Here is a 21,007-nt window from a genome sequence, read left to right as displayed (position 1 = left end):
TCGAAAACCACAACTTTTTCGTGTTGTCGCACAAAATATGTTGAAGATTGTAGAAGGAACATCTGCCATTGACTTCAACTTCTGGAGTATTTTTGGATTCGGAGTTGTTTTGAAATAGCGCGACCAGAAAAATTAGGTCTTTAAAAAATGTGCCCCTAAATATTACAGCCAACTGGTTTTCACTTATGATAACAAATGACCTAACATTTGCTTGACTCATCTTATGTAGATATTTCAGAAAAATTTTTTATGTAACAGAATTTAGTATGTTTAAGGGTAGAACTACATGAGGGATTTAGGTCAGATCTGATGCCACGACACTAAACGCTGGCGTCAAGTCGGATGTGCCGGAAATAATGTGAGAAATAGCAGAGTGCATCCGACATGACACGACTGTCGGATGCAGACGCTGCATGCACTCTGCGACTACATCCAACATTCCTACAACTAATCTTATGTTTGTTGCATCCAACTTGACGCCATTGTTTCATCACATGGTGTCGGATCGGAACTAAATTGCCCATATAGTTCTACCCAAATTATGTAGCACTATAAATTTAAATACTCAGATACAATTTGTAAGGTTGTTACAAGATACATTTTTAAAGTTAAACATAGCTCGTAAGCTATGGTCAACTGCAACTGCCATGCATATTCACCAAGCTACTATACCATTTCCAGTAGCAATGGGGTTATTAAGTTTATAACTCAGAAAACAGAAACATTTGATGAAAAACAAAGATCATCAGTCATGACAGTTGTTACTGTTCAAAGTACTTAAACCAAAACCAAATCAGAAAAAGGGCAACTTTTAAATTAGAAATAAAGGAAAAAAAGCTTTTTTTCCCCTCAAGTATATGCCCAAGGGAAATAAATATACAATTTAAAACCTTTATAGTTTTCTTTTTCAAATGAAACATAAACAAAACCATTCATCAAAAAAAACAAGATTAAGAAGTCCATGCAAAAAAAAAAATCTCAGAGGAGAAAATTCATCTTTTCACATTTGTCTTACATTTTGCAGTAGTTAATACAAAAGTAGTCCCACCCTTCCATTAATTTAGATGTGGTGGCACATGCAGTCAAATGATCTCCAAAAATAGAATTCCCAAGAGACCCTGTTGGCCATTTGTATAAGCAAAATTAGTAAAACTTTAGTAAAAGCATTGTCTATATTTAAGAAATATTTGTACTAATTTATATTTCCTCATGTACATAATATGTAACCTCTAATTTTGCAACATGTGTCTACAGGTGGCCATACACGGGCTGATATAAGCTGCCAATAGACTAAGGGGCAAATTTACTAAAGGGTGAAGTGACTAACGCTGGCGAAAATTCACCAGCGTGACTTCATTTTGAAACTTCGCCGATGTACTAACGTTCGCTGGCGTAACTTCGCTAGTGGAGGATATAGACTCTAGCGGTACTTCGCTCCCTAACGCAGGCAAATTTGCGCTCTTTGCGCAAATTCACTAAGATGCGGATTATACTGAACATTACCTCTTGTGCTAGACTTTCCTTTGCCACCTTAGACCAGGCGAAGTGCAATAGAGTAGATAGAGGTTCCTCAAAAAATAGTTGACACTATTTTTTCAGGGTGATAGGCTGCAAAAGAGCGAAAAATTTTTATAGGGGTAACCGGCTACCCCCCTACATTTCCTAACATATGGCACATAAACTATACACTGGGCTCATGTGTAGGGCATTATAACAACTTTATTTTATTTTATTAATGTTTCCCGGGCTTGTGTAATGTATTTGCTGCAACATATACTGTACGTCCTTTGAACTTTAACACTTATGCCGTATGCAAATTAGGCAATGCTAGCACAACTTCGCTTTGCTTGGCGCAGTAACGCTAGCGCTAATTAGCCAGCATTCGCGCCCTGGACGCAACTTCGGATTTTAGTGAATTAGTATTGTCCTGGCGAATCTACATCTGGCGAAGTGTTGCGCTATAAGTGAAGCTGTCGAATTTTCGGAGGTTAGTAAATTTGCCCCTAAATCGGCAGCTTAATGGGCAGTGTATGGGCCCCTCAGTCAGGCTTCCCCTGGTCAATATTGTGATTTAATCGTTGGGCCCTAGCTGCAGCTTGTTGCTGTCAAAAATGCTTCAAGGTTTTCAGTTGGCTACGATAATTGGGTAGATCTTCTACTTTGAAAAAAGAGAACTATATGTAATTAGCTAAAATCAGCAGTTTAGCAAGTCTAGCGTATTACTTTATACTGTGCAAGTTCAAAATTAAGAATTGCTTGAGCCCCTACCTTCTAGACTGTAAGCTAATAAGCAATATGATCAGCTATGGTGGTGATTCTTCTAAAAGAAAAGAAGTTCCAGGTGCTTGAACAACAGAAAATATAAATTATCTACAGTATACAGGCCCGAGGTTTTCAAACTCTTGACTACCAGCTACTGTGAATTATAAACTTAGCCTCCTCAACCAGTGAATGTCAGATTTAAGATGGAGGCAATGTAGTTTACAACAGCTGGAGCAATTACATTTCACATCACTGTATAGTTCTGCTATCTTTTATTGTGCCAGCTTCATCCTAAATTGTGTGTTATTGCCGTAACTGTTCCGCTGAGTGGTTATAAAGCTAGGTTAACCACCCTGTGTGTACTGAAAAATAAATAAAACTGTTCTTTGTTTTATCTGGAGCATGATGCCATATTTTGCTGATTTTGGTTCTTCTTTGTAACTCTGTTTAGCTTCAATGCTAAAGATGCCATATCTTTACCTCTGTACCTTCACTGCAGAATGGTTATACTTTGTATAATTATGTTTTAATGACTTTGTGAATTTTATGATTGCGTTCAAGCTGCCACACAATGACATATTAGGAAAGTATTTAGCGCTGAAGCCTCTTGTGTAGCATGCAGTGGAGTTTCATTCAGATAATCGGTTTATATCTATTCAAGCACAAGTAAAGCACCTTCATTCTTTTCAAAGGATTATTCATCTCTCGCTGGAGGGAGGCAGCTCTGCCAGCAAGGAATGTCTGGAAGGCAGTGGCTAGCAGACCTTCATATTTTTCTAATAACAGCTTATCCTCAGGTGGGTAAATGCGCCTGGGAAAAAAAAAGAAAAAGAGCAAACACAAAGAAATCCAACAATGTCAGTATTTGTTAAAAATAGTTTTGTTGTTACAAACAGATCATTTCATCATTTTATAAAAAGGTTAATCTGTCTTTCCATCAAGTATACAAAAAAAAAAACCCCCTCTAATGTTTATTATTTAAATTTTATAATCCTTGAGTATATTAATCTTATTAACATAATGAAGAAGGAGCAACTCTGTATGGATTCAAATCCCTAAAGTAGCTTTATGGATAGCTATCATATGCCACATTGCACAAATATTCCTACTCTTCCTAACTTGAATAAATCCCACATGGTCCACCCCAGATTGCTGTTGCAGGCTTTCTCTACATAAAACAGTAGAGTAAAATTATGTGGCACACTTTATTCCGCAAATATTTATAAATGTAATTGTTGCTTTTTCTCTATGTCCAACAAAAACACGCCCTGCAGAATATATGACGGCACATAGACAAATTATTGGGTGGGGCTGGGCACGACCCAGCTGTCTTAGTGCATATCGGTACTAATGACAAAATAAATGGTAGATGGAAGACCTTAAAGAATGATTTCAGGGATCTAGGCTCTAAGATCAAGGAAAGGTCTTCCAATGTAATCTTTTCTGAAATTTTGCCTGTGCCACGTGCAAGTTTAGGAAAACAGCGGGAGTTTAGGGAGCTTAATGCGTGGCTCAAGTCTCGGTGCAGGAAGGAAGGGTTTGGGTTCCTAGAGCACTGGGCTGACTTTTCGTTGGGGTACAACCTATACAGCCGTGACGGTTTGCACTTCAATGGAAGGGGGTCCGCGGTGCTAGGGGAAAGAATGGCTAAGAGGTTGGAGGAGTGTTTAAACTAGGCAAGGGGGGGGTGGGTGAGATAAAGAATTATGGGGAAGCTAGTGTAGACGGGGCAGTGGGGTTAGTAAGGGGTCATGGGGGAGGAGTGAGGGGGGCATACAGTTTACCAGCTAAGGAGGTCCCTCTGTTACAAGGAAAACAAAATAATACTAACTTAACGTATAATTCTTCACTAAGTAATGCACATTTCAAAAGTAAAAGTAGTAACCTCCGCTGTATGCTGGCAAATGCACGGAGTTTGTCAGGTAAAATGGGAGACCTAGAATTAATTGCATGCTCTAAAAATTATGATATAATTGGTATCACTGAGACCTGGTGGGATGAAACATGTGACTGGATTGTGAATTTAAATGGTTACACCCTTTTTAGGAGGGACAGAGGGATTAAAAAGGGTGGAGGAGTGTGTTTGTATGTAAAGCCTGAATTAAAGCCATGCGCTAAAGAAATAAAAATAGCTGGCACCGGTGAGGGTGTAGAATCAATCTGGGTAGAGATTTCGACTGGGCAAAAGGTATCAAAAAGAATTATCATTGGTGTATGCTATAAACCACCTCGTATAAGTGTCGAGTATGAAGCCCAGCTACTCTTGCAGATACAAGCGGCTTCACAGCTGGGTCAAGTTGTTGCTATGGGTGACTTCAATTATCCAGACATTGACTGGGGTAATGGGGTTGCTAAGACAGAAAAAGCTAGTAGGTTTGTAAATATGCTGAATGACAACTTTTTATTCCAGCTCGTTCAAGAACCTACTAGGAATAACTCTCTTTTGGACCTTGTAATAACTAACAATACTGAACTCATCTCTAACATTTGTGTGGGTGAGCATTTAGGGAATAGTGATCATAACATGGTCTCCTTTGAGATTCTGTTGCAGAAGCAATTCTATAAGGGAGTAACTAAAACACTAAATTTCAGACGTGCAAACTTTGACAGTATAAGGGCATCTCTGCAACATATTAAGTGGGAAATTCTTTTCACAGGGTTAAACACAGAACAAAAATGGGAAGTCTTTAAAATGCTGCTTAATAAATATACTTGTCAGTATATTCCACTTGTAAGCAAGGAACGTCGTTGCAAAGCAAAACCTTTTTGGTTCAATAGAAGCGTTGGTGTTGAGGTGGGTAAGAAAAGACGTGCTTTTAAGGCTTTCAAGTTAGCTGGTACAGCCGAAACATTTATAAGGTACAAGGAGGCCAATAAATCATGCAAAGAAGCTATAAGGCAAGCTAAAATTGCTATAGAAAAGGATATTGCAGCAAGCAGTAAAAAAAATCCAAAATTATTTTTTAAATATGTCAATAGTAAAAAAATGAAGCAGGAAGGGGTGGGACCCTTACTATCAGAGGGGGGTCAGCTGGTTGATGAAAACAAAATAAAAGCGCAGATTCTGAACTCGTATTTTTCATCTGTCTACACAAATGAAGAACCAGTAAGTGAAGGTTTCCTTCTTAACACTTCCAATTCTAGTAATACAACTAATGATGCATGGTTCACACATAAAGAAATTCAAAAGAGACTTGAACATGTTAAGATTAACAAAGGTCCAGGGCCAGATGGTATTCATCCCAGGGTAATTAGCGAGCTTAGCTCTGTGATTGCCAAACCTCTTTACTTAATTTTTCAGGATTTGTTGAGATCTGGCATAGTGCCGAGAGACTGGCGAATTGCTAATGTGGTGCCTCTATTCAAAAAAGGATCCCGTTCTCAGCCTCAAAACTATAGGCCAGTTAGTCTGACGTCAGTATTAGGAAAGCTTTTCGAAGGGTTAATAAAGGATAAGATACTGGACTTCATAGCAAATCATAATACTATGAGTTTGTGCCAGCATGGTTTTATGCGTAATAGATCTTGCCAGACTAACTTAATTTCTTTTTACGAGAATGTAAGTAGAGACCTTGATTCTGGGATGGCAGTGGATGTGATTTACTTAGACTTTGCTAAAGCATTTGATACAGTGCCACACAAAAGGTTACTGGTTAAATTAAGGAATGTTGGCCTGGAACATAGTATTTGTACCTGGATAGAGAACTGGCTAAAAGATAGACTACAAAGAGTGGTGGTAAATGGAACATTTTCTAATTGGACCAGTGTTGTTAGTGGAGTACCGCAGGGCTCTGTACTAGGTCCCTTGCTTTTCAACTTGTTTATTAATGACCTGGAGGTGGGCATTGAAAGTACTGTTTCTATTTTTGCAGATGATACTAAATTGTGCAGAACTATAGGTTCCATGCAGGATGCTGCCACTTTGCAAAGTGATCTGTCTAAACTGGAAAACTGGGCAGCAAACTGGAAAATGAGGTTCAACGTTGATAAATGCAAGGTTATGCACTTTGGCAAAAATAATATAAATGCAAGTTATACACTAAATGGCAATGTGTTGGGAGTTTCCTTAAATGAAAAGGATCTAGGGGTCTTTGTAGATAACACGTTGTCTAATTTGTGAAACACACATTCTAATTTTAATCCCCCTATTCGAATGTAAATTTGAATTTGAGATTTATCACCTAGACCATGGAAACAGTCCTAATTCAAATAATCACCACCTAAAACCTGCACAGTTCGGGGCTGATTCATTAAGGGTCGAATATCGAGGGTAAATTAACCCTCGATATTCGACTAGGAATTGAAATCCTTCGACTTCGAATATCGAAGTCGAAGGATTTAGCGCAAATACTGCGATCATACGATCGAAGGATTATTCCTTCGATCGAACGATTAAATCCTTCGAATCGAACAATTCGAAGGATTTTAATCCAACGATCGAAGGAATATCCTTCGATCAAAAAAACTTAGGAAAGCCTATGGGGACCTTCCCCATAGGCTAACATTGACTTCGGTACCTTTAAGCTGCCGAACTAGGGGGTCGAAGTTTTTTTTAAAGAGACAGTACTTCGAATAGTCGAACGATTTTTCGTTCGAATCCTTCGATTCAAAGTCGTAGTCGTAGTCGAAGTAGCCCATTCGATGGTCGAAGTAGCCCAAAAAATACTTCGAAATTCGAAGTTTTTTTACTTCGAATCCTTCACTCGAATTTAGTGAATCGGCCCCTTCATGTACAAGTCAATGGCAGAGGTCCATTGAGCCATTTGGAGATGCCTTTCTGACATTACAGGTTTTTTTTCTGGAGAAAAAACGTGATTCGTACTAATCGAATACGATTCAAATTTTCAGTCGGAACCATTCAAACAAATATTAGCCACTCAAATTTTTTCATAAAGAACCTCCCAGCCAAATTGTGAGTATCTTCAAATTAAAAAAAAAAATTAAGATGAATTGAAATTCGACCTTTGATATATGGGCCTCTAAGAGGTGAAATAACTCCAAATGCTAAAAAAAATACAATCACTTTACATACAATCAATATTTTAAAAAATGTAAACCATTCCAGACTTAGCACTCTCTTTTAACTCAAAAAATAATACTCCAAATCATTAATACTCTGCTTGTAATTTGCATCAGGAATAAACATTTTGACAAACTGACATTCATCAGCTTCAATAAAAGTGTCAGTTGTCAACTGGGGGACATATTGAACCGCTGTTCTGTATTTCAGTTTAATAATTAATAAATACATTTTCAGTTTTTTTTTTATTTTATATATATTTATGCACACATATATAGTGGCTGCAGTCCTAAACCTGCTTACATTGCAGAGGCACATCATAAAAAAAAAAAGTATAGAATCACAAAATCACGCTCCTCGTTTCAATAAACATTCATTTTAACAGAAGAGTGGCAGCCTGCTTTGCTTTCATTTAAGAGGATGTTATCTTATAATGAAGCTTTCACTTTAATAGTGTGTAAGAGACAAAGTTTGCCTGTGTGTAAGAAAGCCTGTGAGGTATGGCAAGCAAAACGAATTACACTTACAAATCTAAATGAAGAGATACAATGGTAAGATGGTTTGCAATATGCTATTACTAAACATTGTATAGGCAGTGAATAGTTAGTGCAGGCCTAACGACGTAAATAAACATAGCCCGTGGCACTCTATTATCCATCCTTTAGAATAAAGATGGGAAGCAAGTTGTTTGCTTCTAGGTGGTTAATTGGAAATGGTTTTGTCTGGAAAGCACAATCATGTTTTATCTACTGTTACGCCTTCAACGACGATCTGCTCCTGTCTGGCAGGTCAGGCTTGTGTAATCGCTAACCTGCTAGCTCCTCGTCTGAATTAATCTCAGATCCGGTAAAATAAAATCTATTGCTATCCGTAAATTTCTTTTACTGGCATGGGTAACTCTCACACCATGCTTTCCCCATTGCTGGTGCAATACTGATACATTCAGCCACTGAATGTCTTTCATTTAGTACACAAAGAATGGACAAAAAGGGGGAAAAAACATTTGCAAAACATATTAATAGCCTTGGCTGCACCAATACATTAAAAATCAAGCCGCTGGAATCAAATGTCTTTTTTTCTGTAAACTGGAGAGATTTTCTTCTGAATTTAGTATTGTGTATTGAATAAGTACATTTAATACACACATAATCATGGCAGCACAATGAACTCAAAAATGCTCTGAACTTAGCCAAGGAATTGTGTGTGAGAAAAAAAACAATATGATTTTGCATCAGGATAAGACAAAAAAAGTCTTAAACGTATTTTGAATGTGATAAACATAGAAATTGTTGTAAGTGCTAACTGTGAAGGACATCCTCTTTTCTGAAAAGATTCTCTGTACAGCCAGGCAAGAACCCCAATGACTAGACTAATCACTTGCTTATTTCTTCCAGTAATGCAGAGTTTCCAAGAAGAACACTTGGATTCAATTACGGTTTCCTGATTTTGATTCCCGGCCAGCCAAGGTTTCGAGCATTTCACATGGAGCCTTCAGCCCCCACACCCGATTTCCAGCCAAGTATTTCTGTAGTGAAGCTTGTTTTCTTTTTGTTTCCGATCAAATTTAATTATCTTTTTCCCTTTATTGTTACTGAAGCTATTATTTTTATTATATTCAGCACACTTAACTGTTCCTTTTCAGGACAAGCTTAACCCCTTTAGGTCTAATGTTGCAATGACTGTTACAATATTCTGTTCACAGTTAACCCTTTGCCTTCACTAACTTGGCTTGTCTCTCAGAAGAGAGGAATGTGGCTATATGGGCTTGTAGTTCCTTGTGGAAATATATTTGTAGCACAAATGTAACAAATATCACTTACTCTGGTGGTCTAGTGGTGCAGCGGGGACGCCCGCCACGCCGCTCCTCTTCTGCCTCCATGCTGGTTCCTTAGAGCACGCGCGCCCACGTCTCGTTTCATTTATTGACGCGGACTTGATTTTAATGGCATTGCGCGCTGGCGTCATCACGTCAGCCGGCAATGGCGCGGAAATCAAGTACTATAAAAGGCTCATTTCGGCTTCAAGACCTTGCCCGTTATAGGATCTTGTTCCTGGTGCTTCTGTGCTATTGAGCTTCTGATTGATCCGTGTTTGATTCCTGTTGTGACACCTGCCTGGCTATTGACTATCCTGACTTCTGAATCCTGACCCTTGCCTGATTACCAACTTCGATTCTGCTTAACCCTTCTGATTGACTTCCTGGTTTGACCCTTGCCTGGGGACTAGTTACAATAATAAACTTGAGATAATAAGGCTTATTAATGAAGGCAACGGTAAGTGCAGAGAGCTAAAATGCACACAAACTTTCAACTTGCATCAATGTCCCCCTTTAAAGGTAGTGTTTCTATACACCCAACTGGATTGCATCTAGTGAATCCCATGCTAATACTGTTAAAGGTAAACTATACCTCCAAAATAAATACTTAGGCTCGTCCCTTGAGCCCCCATTTTATGATGGTCTGTGTGCTGCCTCAGAGATTGCCTGACCAGAAATACTGCAGCTCTAACTGTAACAGGAAGAAGTATGGAAGCAAAAGATAGAACTCTGTCTGTTACTTGGCTTATGTGGCCTAACATGTATGGTTTGTTTGTGTGCACGGTGAATCGTATGATCTCAGGGGGTGGCCCTTATTTCTTAAAATGGCAACTTTCTATTTAGGATTACCCAATGGCACATAACACTAAGGGGCAGATTTATCAAGGGTCGAATTTCGAATTGAATAAAATTAGAAATTCGAATTCAAAAAGTCCAACTGAAATTAAGTCAAAGTTTTTTTTGGGGTCAAATTGGTCAGTTTCGTATTCGGCCGAATTCGAATCATATGAATCGAAGGAATATAGCATTCGATCGAATTAGACTCGAAGTTTTTCTCAAAAAAAACTTTGATTTTTTAAAGTCCACCAATTGACTCCAAATATGTTCTAGGAGGTCCCCCATAGGCAAAAAAAGCAATTTGGCAGGTTTTAGATGGTGAATGGTTGAAGTCAAATTTTTAAAGAGACTTTACATGATAAATTTTGATATTCTAATTTGGACTATTACCTAGTCGAAGTACACAAAAAATAGCTTGAAATTCAAAATTTTTTTCATTTGAAAATTTACCTTGACCTTTTATAAACCTGCCCCTAAAAAACGGTTTATTAAGATAAAAATAGTTTATTAAGATGAAACAGGGTTTACTTATGAGCTCTTTTATGCAGTATATTTTTATAAGGACCTACATTGTTCAGGGGGTATAGTTTTCCTTTAATAACACTGTGTACGTCAGCTGCCTGTAAATGATGCCAATCTCATAAAGTTGCACCTCAACTTTTTATGCAGTACTAAATCTTATGCAAACTCTGGCACACTGGGCTCATTTATAAACACTGGGCAAATTTGCACCTAACCCGTAGCAACCCATCAATGACTGGATTTTTTTAGCCACCTGCAGGTTGCACAGTGAAGGCAAACCTTTGACTGTTTACCATGGGTTACTGTCCAGGTACAAATTTGCCCAGTGTTTATAAATTAGCCCCATTTAGGGGACTCACCCTGCTGCATTGTGGGTAAAAACAATGTAATTTGTGTTCATTTTTTGTACTTTGCCCATTGTATTCATAAATGAGCCTTAGGGGCAGATTTATCAAAGGTCGAATTTCGAAGTTAAAAATACTTCGAAATTAGACTATCGAATTTAAATTAAAATACTTTGAATTCGAATATCGAATTCGAACTCTTTTTAATCGAATTTGGCTATTCTGCGGTCAAGGTAAAATCGAACGATCGAACGATTAAATCCTTCGAATCAAACGAATCGAACGATTTTATCGTACGATTGAACGATTTTTACTTCGACTTCAAAAACTTAGAAAAATGCTGTAGAAGGTCCCCATAGGCTAACATAGCACTTTGGCAGGTTTAATTTGGCGAAGTATTGAAGTCGAAGTTTTTTTAAAGAGACAGTACTTCGATTATCAAATGGTCGAATATACAAACTATTTTTACTTCAAATCGAATTTGAAGTAAATTCGAAGTCGTAGTATCCTATTCGATGGTCGAAGTATCCAAAAAATTACCTTGAATTTTTTTACTTCGGAAATTCCCTCGAATTCACTTCGACCCTTGATAAATCTGTCCCTTAATGTTTTGTTTAAAATTACATTAAAGGGCCGATTCACTAACTTCGAGTGAAGGATTCGAAGTAAAAAAACGAATTTCGAAGTGTTTTTTGGGCTACTTCGACCATCGAATGGGCTACTATGACCTTCGACTACGACTACAACTTCGAATCGAACTATTCGAACTAAAAATCGTTCGACCATTCGACCATTCCATAGTCGAAGTACTGTCTCTTTAAGAAAAAACTTTTACCCCCTAGTTCGCCATCTAAAAGCTACCGAACTCAATGTTAGCCTATGGGGTAGGTCCCCATAGGCTTGGCTAACTTTTTTTGATTGAAGGATATTCCTTCGATCGTTGGATTAAAATCCTTCGAATCGTTCAATCCGAAGGATTTTATCGTTCAATTGAAGGAATAATCCTTCGATCGTTCGATCGCACTATTTGCGCTAAAATCCTTCGACTTCGATATTCGAAGTCGAAGGATTTTAATTCCCAGTCGAATATCGAGGGTTAATTAACCCTCAATATTCGACCCTTTGTGAATCGGCGCATAGGGTCTTTTAAGTCAAACTTTTGGAACCATTTAAGAACACTTCATATGCTGCTTCATCTCTAATCGCCACATTCATCAACAAGAGTTGAGATGCAAGGCAATTTTTATAGATATGATGTGGTTGCCAGATTTTACGTACTTCTTCATGCTTTTGCACAAAACCTCTGCCAATCCACACGGAACTTCATTCTCTCCACTACAAAGAAGTTTCCATCCTGGATTTGGACTGACAAGTAATATACTTTGAAGCAAAGCCTTTTTTGGACTCCGAGCATAATTTTGATATTTATAGATCATTTCCCAATGTTAATTAATTATTTTGTGCATTAATAAAGCAAGTCTGTAGCTCATTTGTGGCACTTTCTAGGCCATGCCAGAAGACAGAAGCATATTTAAAATATGCACACAAATAACCTTGTGACTATGCACTGTCTGAAACGAAGCTCTGATGAATGATGTGTGAAACTGCAAGAACTTCCAAAAAACACTAAATACAACACTGACAAATAATAAGCCCATGCAGTTTGTACTATAAAAAGGGAACATTTTAAGGTTAAAATTCTTATAAGGAGAATGAGCACTTACCTGTAATTCCCCAAGTGTCTGTTTTCATACTCTTCCCTAGAGATTTGTTTCCGTACTTGTGCAAGCCTTTCTTTCTACAGATCAGAACATGAATTAATTAATTAGTCACTTGGTCGTACTGTAGTAAAAATGCATCCCTGATAAGCTACAAAAATAATTATGTGCAGAGCAAACTAGGCCTTATCTAATAATGTAGGCATATGAGGAAAACAGCTTGTTAAGGGGGAAAAGCAAAAAAAGGGGAACTTCATTTTAGTGACCATAGTATATTTTCTGTACAAATGGAGGGACTCGTCCTATGAGAATGTGATATAGGAGGGTATGGACAAACTGAGGACAATAGTGTCTCATTCAATACTAAAGCTGGCTATATGCAGGCATATCCTGAGTTTGTCTCAGCTTGATTTGTCCACCCTTGTGCTGGACTGAATTTTGGGCCTAATATTGGTCCTTCCAGACAGAGTGGGCACTTTTTATCAGCTTAAGCTTGAAAACTAAGTTAGAAATATTAACAATAGAAAATAGGGCAAACAACAGCAACATAAAATATCTATCCACCTTTTTATATTTCCACAAGAAAGGTACAAAGGTAAATCTGGAGATAATGTGGTTCATAAAAACGGCAGACTGAAAAACACCATATAAATCATATTATCAATCAAGGACAAAGTATAAACCTATTTCAATTTTTAATGGGACGCGGCAAGGCTGCCCCTTATCCCCCCTGCTCTATGCTTTGAGTATAGAACCTTTGGCTGCCGCTATACGCCTCCATCCAGATTTAACGGGAGTCCTAGTAGGGAACATCCACTATAAAATAGCTCTCTTTGCTGATGACGTCCTGCTCACCATCACCAACCCCCTTGTATCCTTGCCAAGCTTACATCAGTTGATAACCACATATAGTACCCTATCAGGATACAAATTGAATGTTGATAAAACTGAGGCCCTTCCCCTACGTATCCCACAGCGAGCCCTATCTGCTTTGAAGGCCGCTTTCAATTATAAATGGAAAGATTGCTCTATCACCTACTTAGGCACCCAGATCCCAGCTGACTTGAGTCAGACATATAACCTGAATTTCAAGCCCCTGATACAACATACTAAGAGCTTGCTAGAAACCTGGTCCAAATACACCATTTCCTGGCTAGGTAGGGTAGCAGCTTTAAAGATGTCTATTTTGCCTAAATATTTGTACTTATTTGAGACTCTCCCAGTGGCTATCTCCCCAGCTACATTTAAGACTATCCAGTCTCAATTCCATAACTTTATCTGGGCTCATCGAGGCCACAGAGTTGCTAAATCTGTCTTACTGACACCACTTAGACAGGGAGGTTTGGGCATCCCGGACCTACAAAAATATTATGAGGACTCTGCTCAGATTCCCACTTCTGCACTTTCTGCAACCCGACTCACCTGCTCAATCTGGCGTAAAACTAGGCTCAAGCACAACCTAAGTTCTTCCAAATCGACCCTGACCACGTTTCTACGCAACCCTGCGTTTCCCCCTGGGATGGACTCTTCCTTTTACACAAAATGGTCCAATTCTCATTTTTTTTTGATCCGGGACCTGCTTAATCCCCTCACGCATGAGATCCTGCCTTTCCAAACGATCCGGGATAAGATTCCACAGACACCCATCAGACTTTTTGAATACTTCCAGATTCGACATTTTTTGGGACCTTACATCACTTATGCCAAAGCAAACCGCCTTACGGCTTTTGAACTGCTAGCAACAGTCGGCTTGCCACAGAAAGGCCTTATCACCAGAATCTATCAACTACTTGCCATTCCCTCCGGTCCTACACAATTGAGACACAAATACATGGACAAGTGGGATCGGGCATTGCCACGTCCATTGACAGCTGAAGATTGGTCCCTTATTTGGGATAATGCTAGGCGAATGGTCTCCTGTGTCCGTCAAAAGGAGAGCATCTTTAAAATTCTAACCTTCTGGTACTACACCCCGGACCGCTTGCACAAATTGTTTCCAAATCACCCTCCCACTTGCTGGAGGAATTGTGGGGCCCAAGGCACGCTCCCACACATTTTTTGGGACTATCCCTCCGTACAACAGCTCTGGAAAGAGGTAGCAGATCTCATTAGCCGGATAATAGCCCGTCCTGTCCCATTGGATCCGATTGTTCTCTTGCTTGGCAAACCCATCCCCAAATTACGTAGAAGTGGTCAGGCTCTAGTGAATCAGATCTTAACGGCTACTCGCCTAGCAATTGCCTCCAGATGGAAGGACCCAACACCGCCAACTAAGCCCGAAATCATCCGGAGAGTTAACAGCAACAGAATATTTGAATCAAACATTGCCTACATGCAAAACAGGATGGATTACTACCTCAAGGTTTGGTCGCTGTGGGAACTTAGGGGTTTGGCCTCTTAACAATCATTGAGACCCTTATGCAGTCCTTCCTGCTTTGTGCCACGATACCCATGTCCCTTTGGTCTTATAACTGGCTCTACCTCCACGCCTAAGTCCACCTCCTCATTGCTCTTTTTGCTCCCCAATATGTATGTAGTTTATCATAGCCCAAGATTATGCCTGCCTTCCATTTAACCTATGCAAATGCCTGTTGCACTACAATGTCTTTTGCTCCTATCGGAGCTCCTTTTTTTACTTTCTTTTTTTTTTATGTTGTTTTGCACTAACCTGTGACATATGCATTACTTTGCTGTTTGTATGTACCACTAAGTGCTTTATTTACTGAAAAACTTGCTAATAAAACATAAGTTACAAAAAAAAAATCAAGGACAAAGTAAAATATTCTTACAAGTTCTTCTTTCCTTCTCTCCAGTGTATGGCGTTGTTTCTCCCAGTCAGAAGATGCTGGCGACAGCCTCTTCATGGAGCCCTGACCATAAAGTCTTTTCTGGGCTTCAGCCTTCTGTTTGGCCAAGTTTTTCTTTTTATCACTTGCTCTGCAAATAAAACAGTATTTTATCTTAAAAACAGCTTGAAACAAGATCAAAGAAACAAAGTCAAAACGTTTTTTCCAAACTTAATAAACTGCCAATAATGACCACATTTTTATTGTAACACTATAGAAATGAAAGTAAAAAAGTTTTAGTAAAGTATTTTAGTCCTATCAACATCACACTTACTGTGGACCAAACTAAAAATTACATTGCTAGATAGTGTAATAGTATTTATTTTAGCCTGGTGGAAAACTGTTAATATTGCAATCAGGTTATGCTTAGCTCATTCATAGTGCATGCAACAAACAAGCTTTCCATTCACAGGATCTCAGTGGAGGGCAAGGCAAAGTGCCATATCTGAACCTAGATATTAAGGTAGCTGAAGCGGACCCCAAGAAATTGCTCTGACCCAAAGTTTTATATATAATTTTAGTACCATATACTTGACTTTATTCATGTTAGGAGATTACAGGGCTTATATATGAACATGCTAAACAGGACAGTTATACTGCCCCATAACCACCAGTTAGAAGTACATTTATTTTGACAAACCTCCAGTTAAAAAATGAAAGCAGAGATCTAGCTGAGTGCTATGGACTAGGTACACTGCCATACCGTGGTTGTGTTAACAATGTTCAGAGCACTGGATACCAAACTGTGGGGATTAATGCAGTAGAACAGTGGGACAGTGTACGAGAGGTGTGCATATATAATGTTTTGTACATCCCTCAGCTGTAGCAGAGTTGCTCTTATGTCCATTTTAAAATCTGCAATCTTGCAATGAGCAAATAAAAAGCCTGACCAAATGCTGGATCTTAACCTAATACTGAAAACCTCCGGTTTATGTAATGACTCTGCTGTATTACAGATAAATGCCAACAACATGCTCTCTTACACTAAATACTTATAGCATGATGCACTTCTATAGCCTCGTTGTATAGGTGCAACATGTCTGTATGTTGTAGTAGCAGCAGATGCATCTGTCTTTATGTTTTTGTGTGTTGTAAAAGTGTGTTTGTTTCATGTTTGAAAAAGGTGTTATCTCTACATGTTTGGCACTGGAACGTAAATGTAAATCACCAACAGCTCATACGGATATAGAATACATTATGCAGAAACCCATTATCCAGTGAGCTACGAATTACGGGTAGGCAATCACACATATGAGCACAAATGATAAAAAATTAGAATTTCGAAGTATTTTTTTGGGTACTTCGACCATTGAATGGGTCAAATTCAATCTAATCGAATGATTCGAACGATTCGAAGTAAAAATCGTTCGACTATTCGACCATTCGATAGTCGAAGTACTGTCTCTTTAAAAAATACTTTGACTTCATACTTCGCCACTTTAAACCTACCGAGGTACCATGTTAGCCTATGGGAACCTTCCCCAGCACTTTTCTTATTTTTTTTGATCGAAGAAAAATCCTTCGATCGGTCGCTTAAAATAGTTCGAATCGTTGGATTCGAGTGATTTTATCGTTCGATCGAATGATTTTTACTTCGATCTAAGGATTTGCGCTAAATCCTTCGAATTCGATATTCGAATTTTAAAGATTTAAATTCGAGGGTAAAATTCGAGGGTTTTTTAACCCTCGAAATTCGACCCTTGATAAATCTGCCCCCCAGACTACATTTTAAGCAAATAATTCTATTTTTCCAAACATTATTACCTTTTTTCTGTAATAATAAAAAGGAGGAAAGAACTCTTATTCAGAAAACCCCAGGTACCAAACATTCTGGATAACATGTCCCTGTACCAGCTCTGCACTCGACTGGCTGTAGACATGAGTACAGCTCCTGTGTTCTAATTAAACTTACAATCAACTTACCTCAATCCTTTTATTTGAGGGGCAGCACAAAACATTGCAAACCTCTGTACTTAAATGGAAAGTAAAACCACATGCCAAGGGCAACTTTGGGTTTTTCAGAGTTCTGATTTGATTTTTACACTTCAGTATAATGTTAGACACACTTGACATACCTAGGAAAATCTACCATTCCCCATCATAATAACCAATATTGCAGCTTCTTCTCACAATAATAAACAGAATTATTGTAATAAAAATTACTTTATTTGCAGAACAACCTACGGCAAAATGCTTTGCTGAACGTGTATATAAAAATACAGCAAAAGTAAGTAATTCTTACAAACAGGGTATAGTTTCACTGAAAAATGCCCACTTGTTTTCTCCCTAACTTTACGGACACTAATGAATAGTTGTGTGAGTACAACAGCAGCACAAAATACTCCCACTGTGACCAGACGAGAGAAGTCACATATTCTAAGGGCAGAGGTTGAGCATTCTCTCTTTTAGAAAACGACAAGGGGCCAGTAACAGATAATGTTACTGAAAACAGAATGAAGATGGAACAGTAAACTAAAACTGCCACTGAGCAAACACTGGGGGGGTTGAATAACATTGTACAAGAGAGGAGTGTCTGTAAACTTCCAATATATAATTTTATTTTAAATATAGATGATAAAAAAGAAACACCATACAATGAGTTGTGTTCCAGCTTTGTATAATATATAAACTCAAAAATTTTTGTATTACTTGCCCTTTTATAACCAAATCTGTCCTAACTATTACAGAGTAGGTTCATTATTTTGATTCTGTGCTCAAAGGGCACAGCCTTGAATTGTATTTCTTAATCCACACTGTAGTTATTGTTATAGTCTTTCACTCGACAGAGATCACATTGAATACAGTCTCAAAAGCCATCCGCAAAAGGCAGAGCATAATAGCAAACACTGATGGTATACCGTAACCATTTTAAGGGCTGGTAATAGTGACAAATGGGAAATTAAGTATTACATGGCATATCTCTACACGTTAAAACATGTTTGAACTGTGGTCATTTGGCTATTTTTCGACTCCAAATGCATATATACTTAAAGAATCTGTTGCTAGTAGACAACAGCCAAAACAGACATATGTAATGAAATGTAGTGTACACTAATGTTTTATATTTGTGACTTAAGTTCTGTCTTCTGCCATTTTACATTGTGTGTGAGATTAGAAAAGAAACCATATCTCCCTGTGGTTCCCTGTAGGAAACCTCTCCATTGTTCTTCTCTGGTTAGATAATTACACAATTGTTTTTTTTATTTCCTGCAACTTACTGGCAGAATTTTACCCCAGAGGAAGTTTGATTGTAAAGTGTTATGGATCCGAAAGATGCTATAGAAATACAAGATGTTATTTTATTGCAAAACCATATTAGTTCCAATTGGAGCATGGTTTCGCTAATGCCGATGTTTTGGCAGCAGGATCCAGATACAATGCTTCTAGATTCAGACACACAAAGGAAGTAGGATATTATAAATGTAGTGTGGTAAGAGAAAATAAAGCAAGGCAAACACATAGAAATCTGGGAAGTGAAATTCTGCTCACAGTCTATTTAGGGACAACATTTCTCTTAAAAGTAAAACAAACTGCACTACCGCAGCCCATGAATTTTTTTAGGTGTGAGGATTCCTAAACACCAAAATATTACCCTCATTTTGTTTCCGACAGCAATAAAGGAGCAGAACAGTTATATTTCCTGTCATTGCTATATAAAACCATATTTTAAATACAAGAGCAACCATCCAGTTATTATTTTATAATTTTTTAACCATTAACTTAATAGTGTAATTAAAAGAAATGTAAGTCACAATCTGATTAATGTAAACTTGCTCAGTGCTCTTCTAAACATTTTTTACACATAGTAAAACATATTTAATACATAGTTTACTACTAAATTGGCTCAGCAGCTCTTGTTCTCATGGTTAATTAGAAGGTGCCATCAATAAGACACAGTTCTGCATTTTAATGAAACTAGAAAGGTGCTTTAATACTCATGATAGAGGGCAATGAAACTGATTACTAAGCAGAGCAATAGCCAATGGGAATAAGTAAGCAAAATGCATGTCAATGTAGAACAGTGGTAGGCTATAGATCCACTTACTTAGGAAGAAATGTACTAGAGATTGCATTCTCTTTTAAAGATCTTCCTTGTCTCATGAAGCACTGGTTGGAATTCTACCTAGGATAAAGATGAGTGGCCAAATAGCAGTTCAGAGCCATTACAAATGTTATTAATTCCTGTGTGCCAGTTAGACATGAACATTATTACAAGCTGAAGAAGACCTTTACCTGATGTTGAGAAGCTTTAATGCATTTAGTAAAACGCCCTTTTTAACATCATGGTCAATCTTCTGGTCTGTTCCAAAGCTTGGTGCTCGATTGATCTAATTAAATCAAACAGATTGTTAGGAATTTAGGATTTTGCTGTCCTATGCCTTCAAGTTGAAAGAGGATAGTCCGGTTACAACTAGTAACAAAGCAAATCATTAAAGAGTTTTGCAATTTTTAAGTTCCTCGTGGAGAAATGTTAGCAAATGACTCTTTGCAGCACTTATGTAACATTATATATTAATGTATAAGTGATAGTATATCTGTATCACAAAAATATAATTACAATTAATAATAAATAGAGAGACTAAACCTGCACTTCCCTACCTACAGATTCCACATGTCATCACATGTAGAGTAAATAACATGGCTTTCACTGCAAATTATTCAATACCAAAATTTAAAATAAGCATAGCTTTCCACAGACAGGGATCTTGGGTTAACTGGGATATACTGCAACTTAGCTAAAATAACAAGGAGCTCAATATCTCTAAAATACAGTTAGATCTCAATTTTACATACCCTGATTTAAAAAGTCCACTCATTTTACACAGTTTTTTTTTGTATTCCAACCAATATATAATACATTTCCCTGATTCTACATTTTCACAGGTTTTTCAACATTTTTTCTGGTACCCTGAAAAATGTTGTTTCTATGTTCATGTAAAATGTTATGTTCATATGTTGTTTATACTATGGTTGCACCAAGATGGATTACATCCCTTGATGCTGATTTTGCAGATCATGGCCTTAAAACCTACAATCTCTAGTAGTAATACAGGCCCTACTACTCCAACCAATACCTTAGGGAACATAATGTCCTTAGTACACTAAATAGCTACAAAAATGTTGCAGTCTTGCTGTCTGTAAATACATCAGCTTACCTGCACTCGCTTCTTAACATGCTTCTTTAGGTCTAATTCATACCCTAAGGAGGTTAAGTAATGAAACACCATATGGGTTACAGCACTTGGGCAAACTTAGCACTTTTAATTGCATATAGGGGGAAAAAGTCTATAGAGGAAGTCTTCTCCAAGATATTAAAGTTTATCTAGAGGAGAATGCATGAAGTTGCTTTCACTGATGTCTGGAATCTTTATGGTTTGCATTTAAAATACAGAATTGGATATATCTCTATATAATAGCTAAAACAACCACTGTAAAAAAAAACAAAAGTGTCTCTTTAAGACCGCATGCTGTGCAAGTTGTACATTGTGGTTTGAATTGTACAATTTCAGTTGCTACCTCAGTCCTTTAAACACACATGTAATTCACATGCTGCATGCCAATAGGTCTTTTTAATGCATGATGGAGACTTAGGGGCAGCTCAGCAAGTACAAATGTAATAATAAATGTAATAATTCATGCTG

General features: G+C 37.8%; 1 protein-coding gene across 3 annotated transcripts in view; it reads right to left on the bottom strand.

Moving 5' to 3' along the window:
• Positions 1–21,007, bottom strand: part of ttll7.S (tubulin tyrosine ligase like 7 S homeolog) — a 148,604-nt gene that overhangs the window by 60,861 nt on the left and 66,736 nt on the right. For all 3 annotated transcript variants that reach the window (XM_041561283.1, XM_018260702.2, XM_018260701.2), the window contains exons 11-14: positions 19,599–19,693; positions 15,309–15,456; positions 12,526–12,599; positions 2,938–3,073 (exon numbers count right to left, since the gene is read on the bottom strand). In XM_041561283.1, the coding sequence (XP_041417217.1) occupies positions 2,938–3,073; positions 12,526–12,599; positions 15,309–15,456; positions 19,599–19,693 (453 nt within the window). The remainder of the gene's footprint in view (positions 1–2,937; positions 3,074–12,525; positions 12,600–15,308; positions 15,457–19,598; positions 19,694–21,007) is intronic.

This window comes from Xenopus laevis, chromosome 4S (assembly GCF_017654675.1).
Source record: "Xenopus laevis strain J_2021 chromosome 4S, Xenopus_laevis_v10.1, whole genome shotgun sequence".
In the NCBI taxonomy this organism is placed as follows: domain Eukaryota; kingdom Metazoa; phylum Chordata; class Amphibia; order Anura; family Pipidae; genus Xenopus; species Xenopus laevis.
This window is presented reverse-complemented; position numbering and strand designations above follow the sequence as displayed.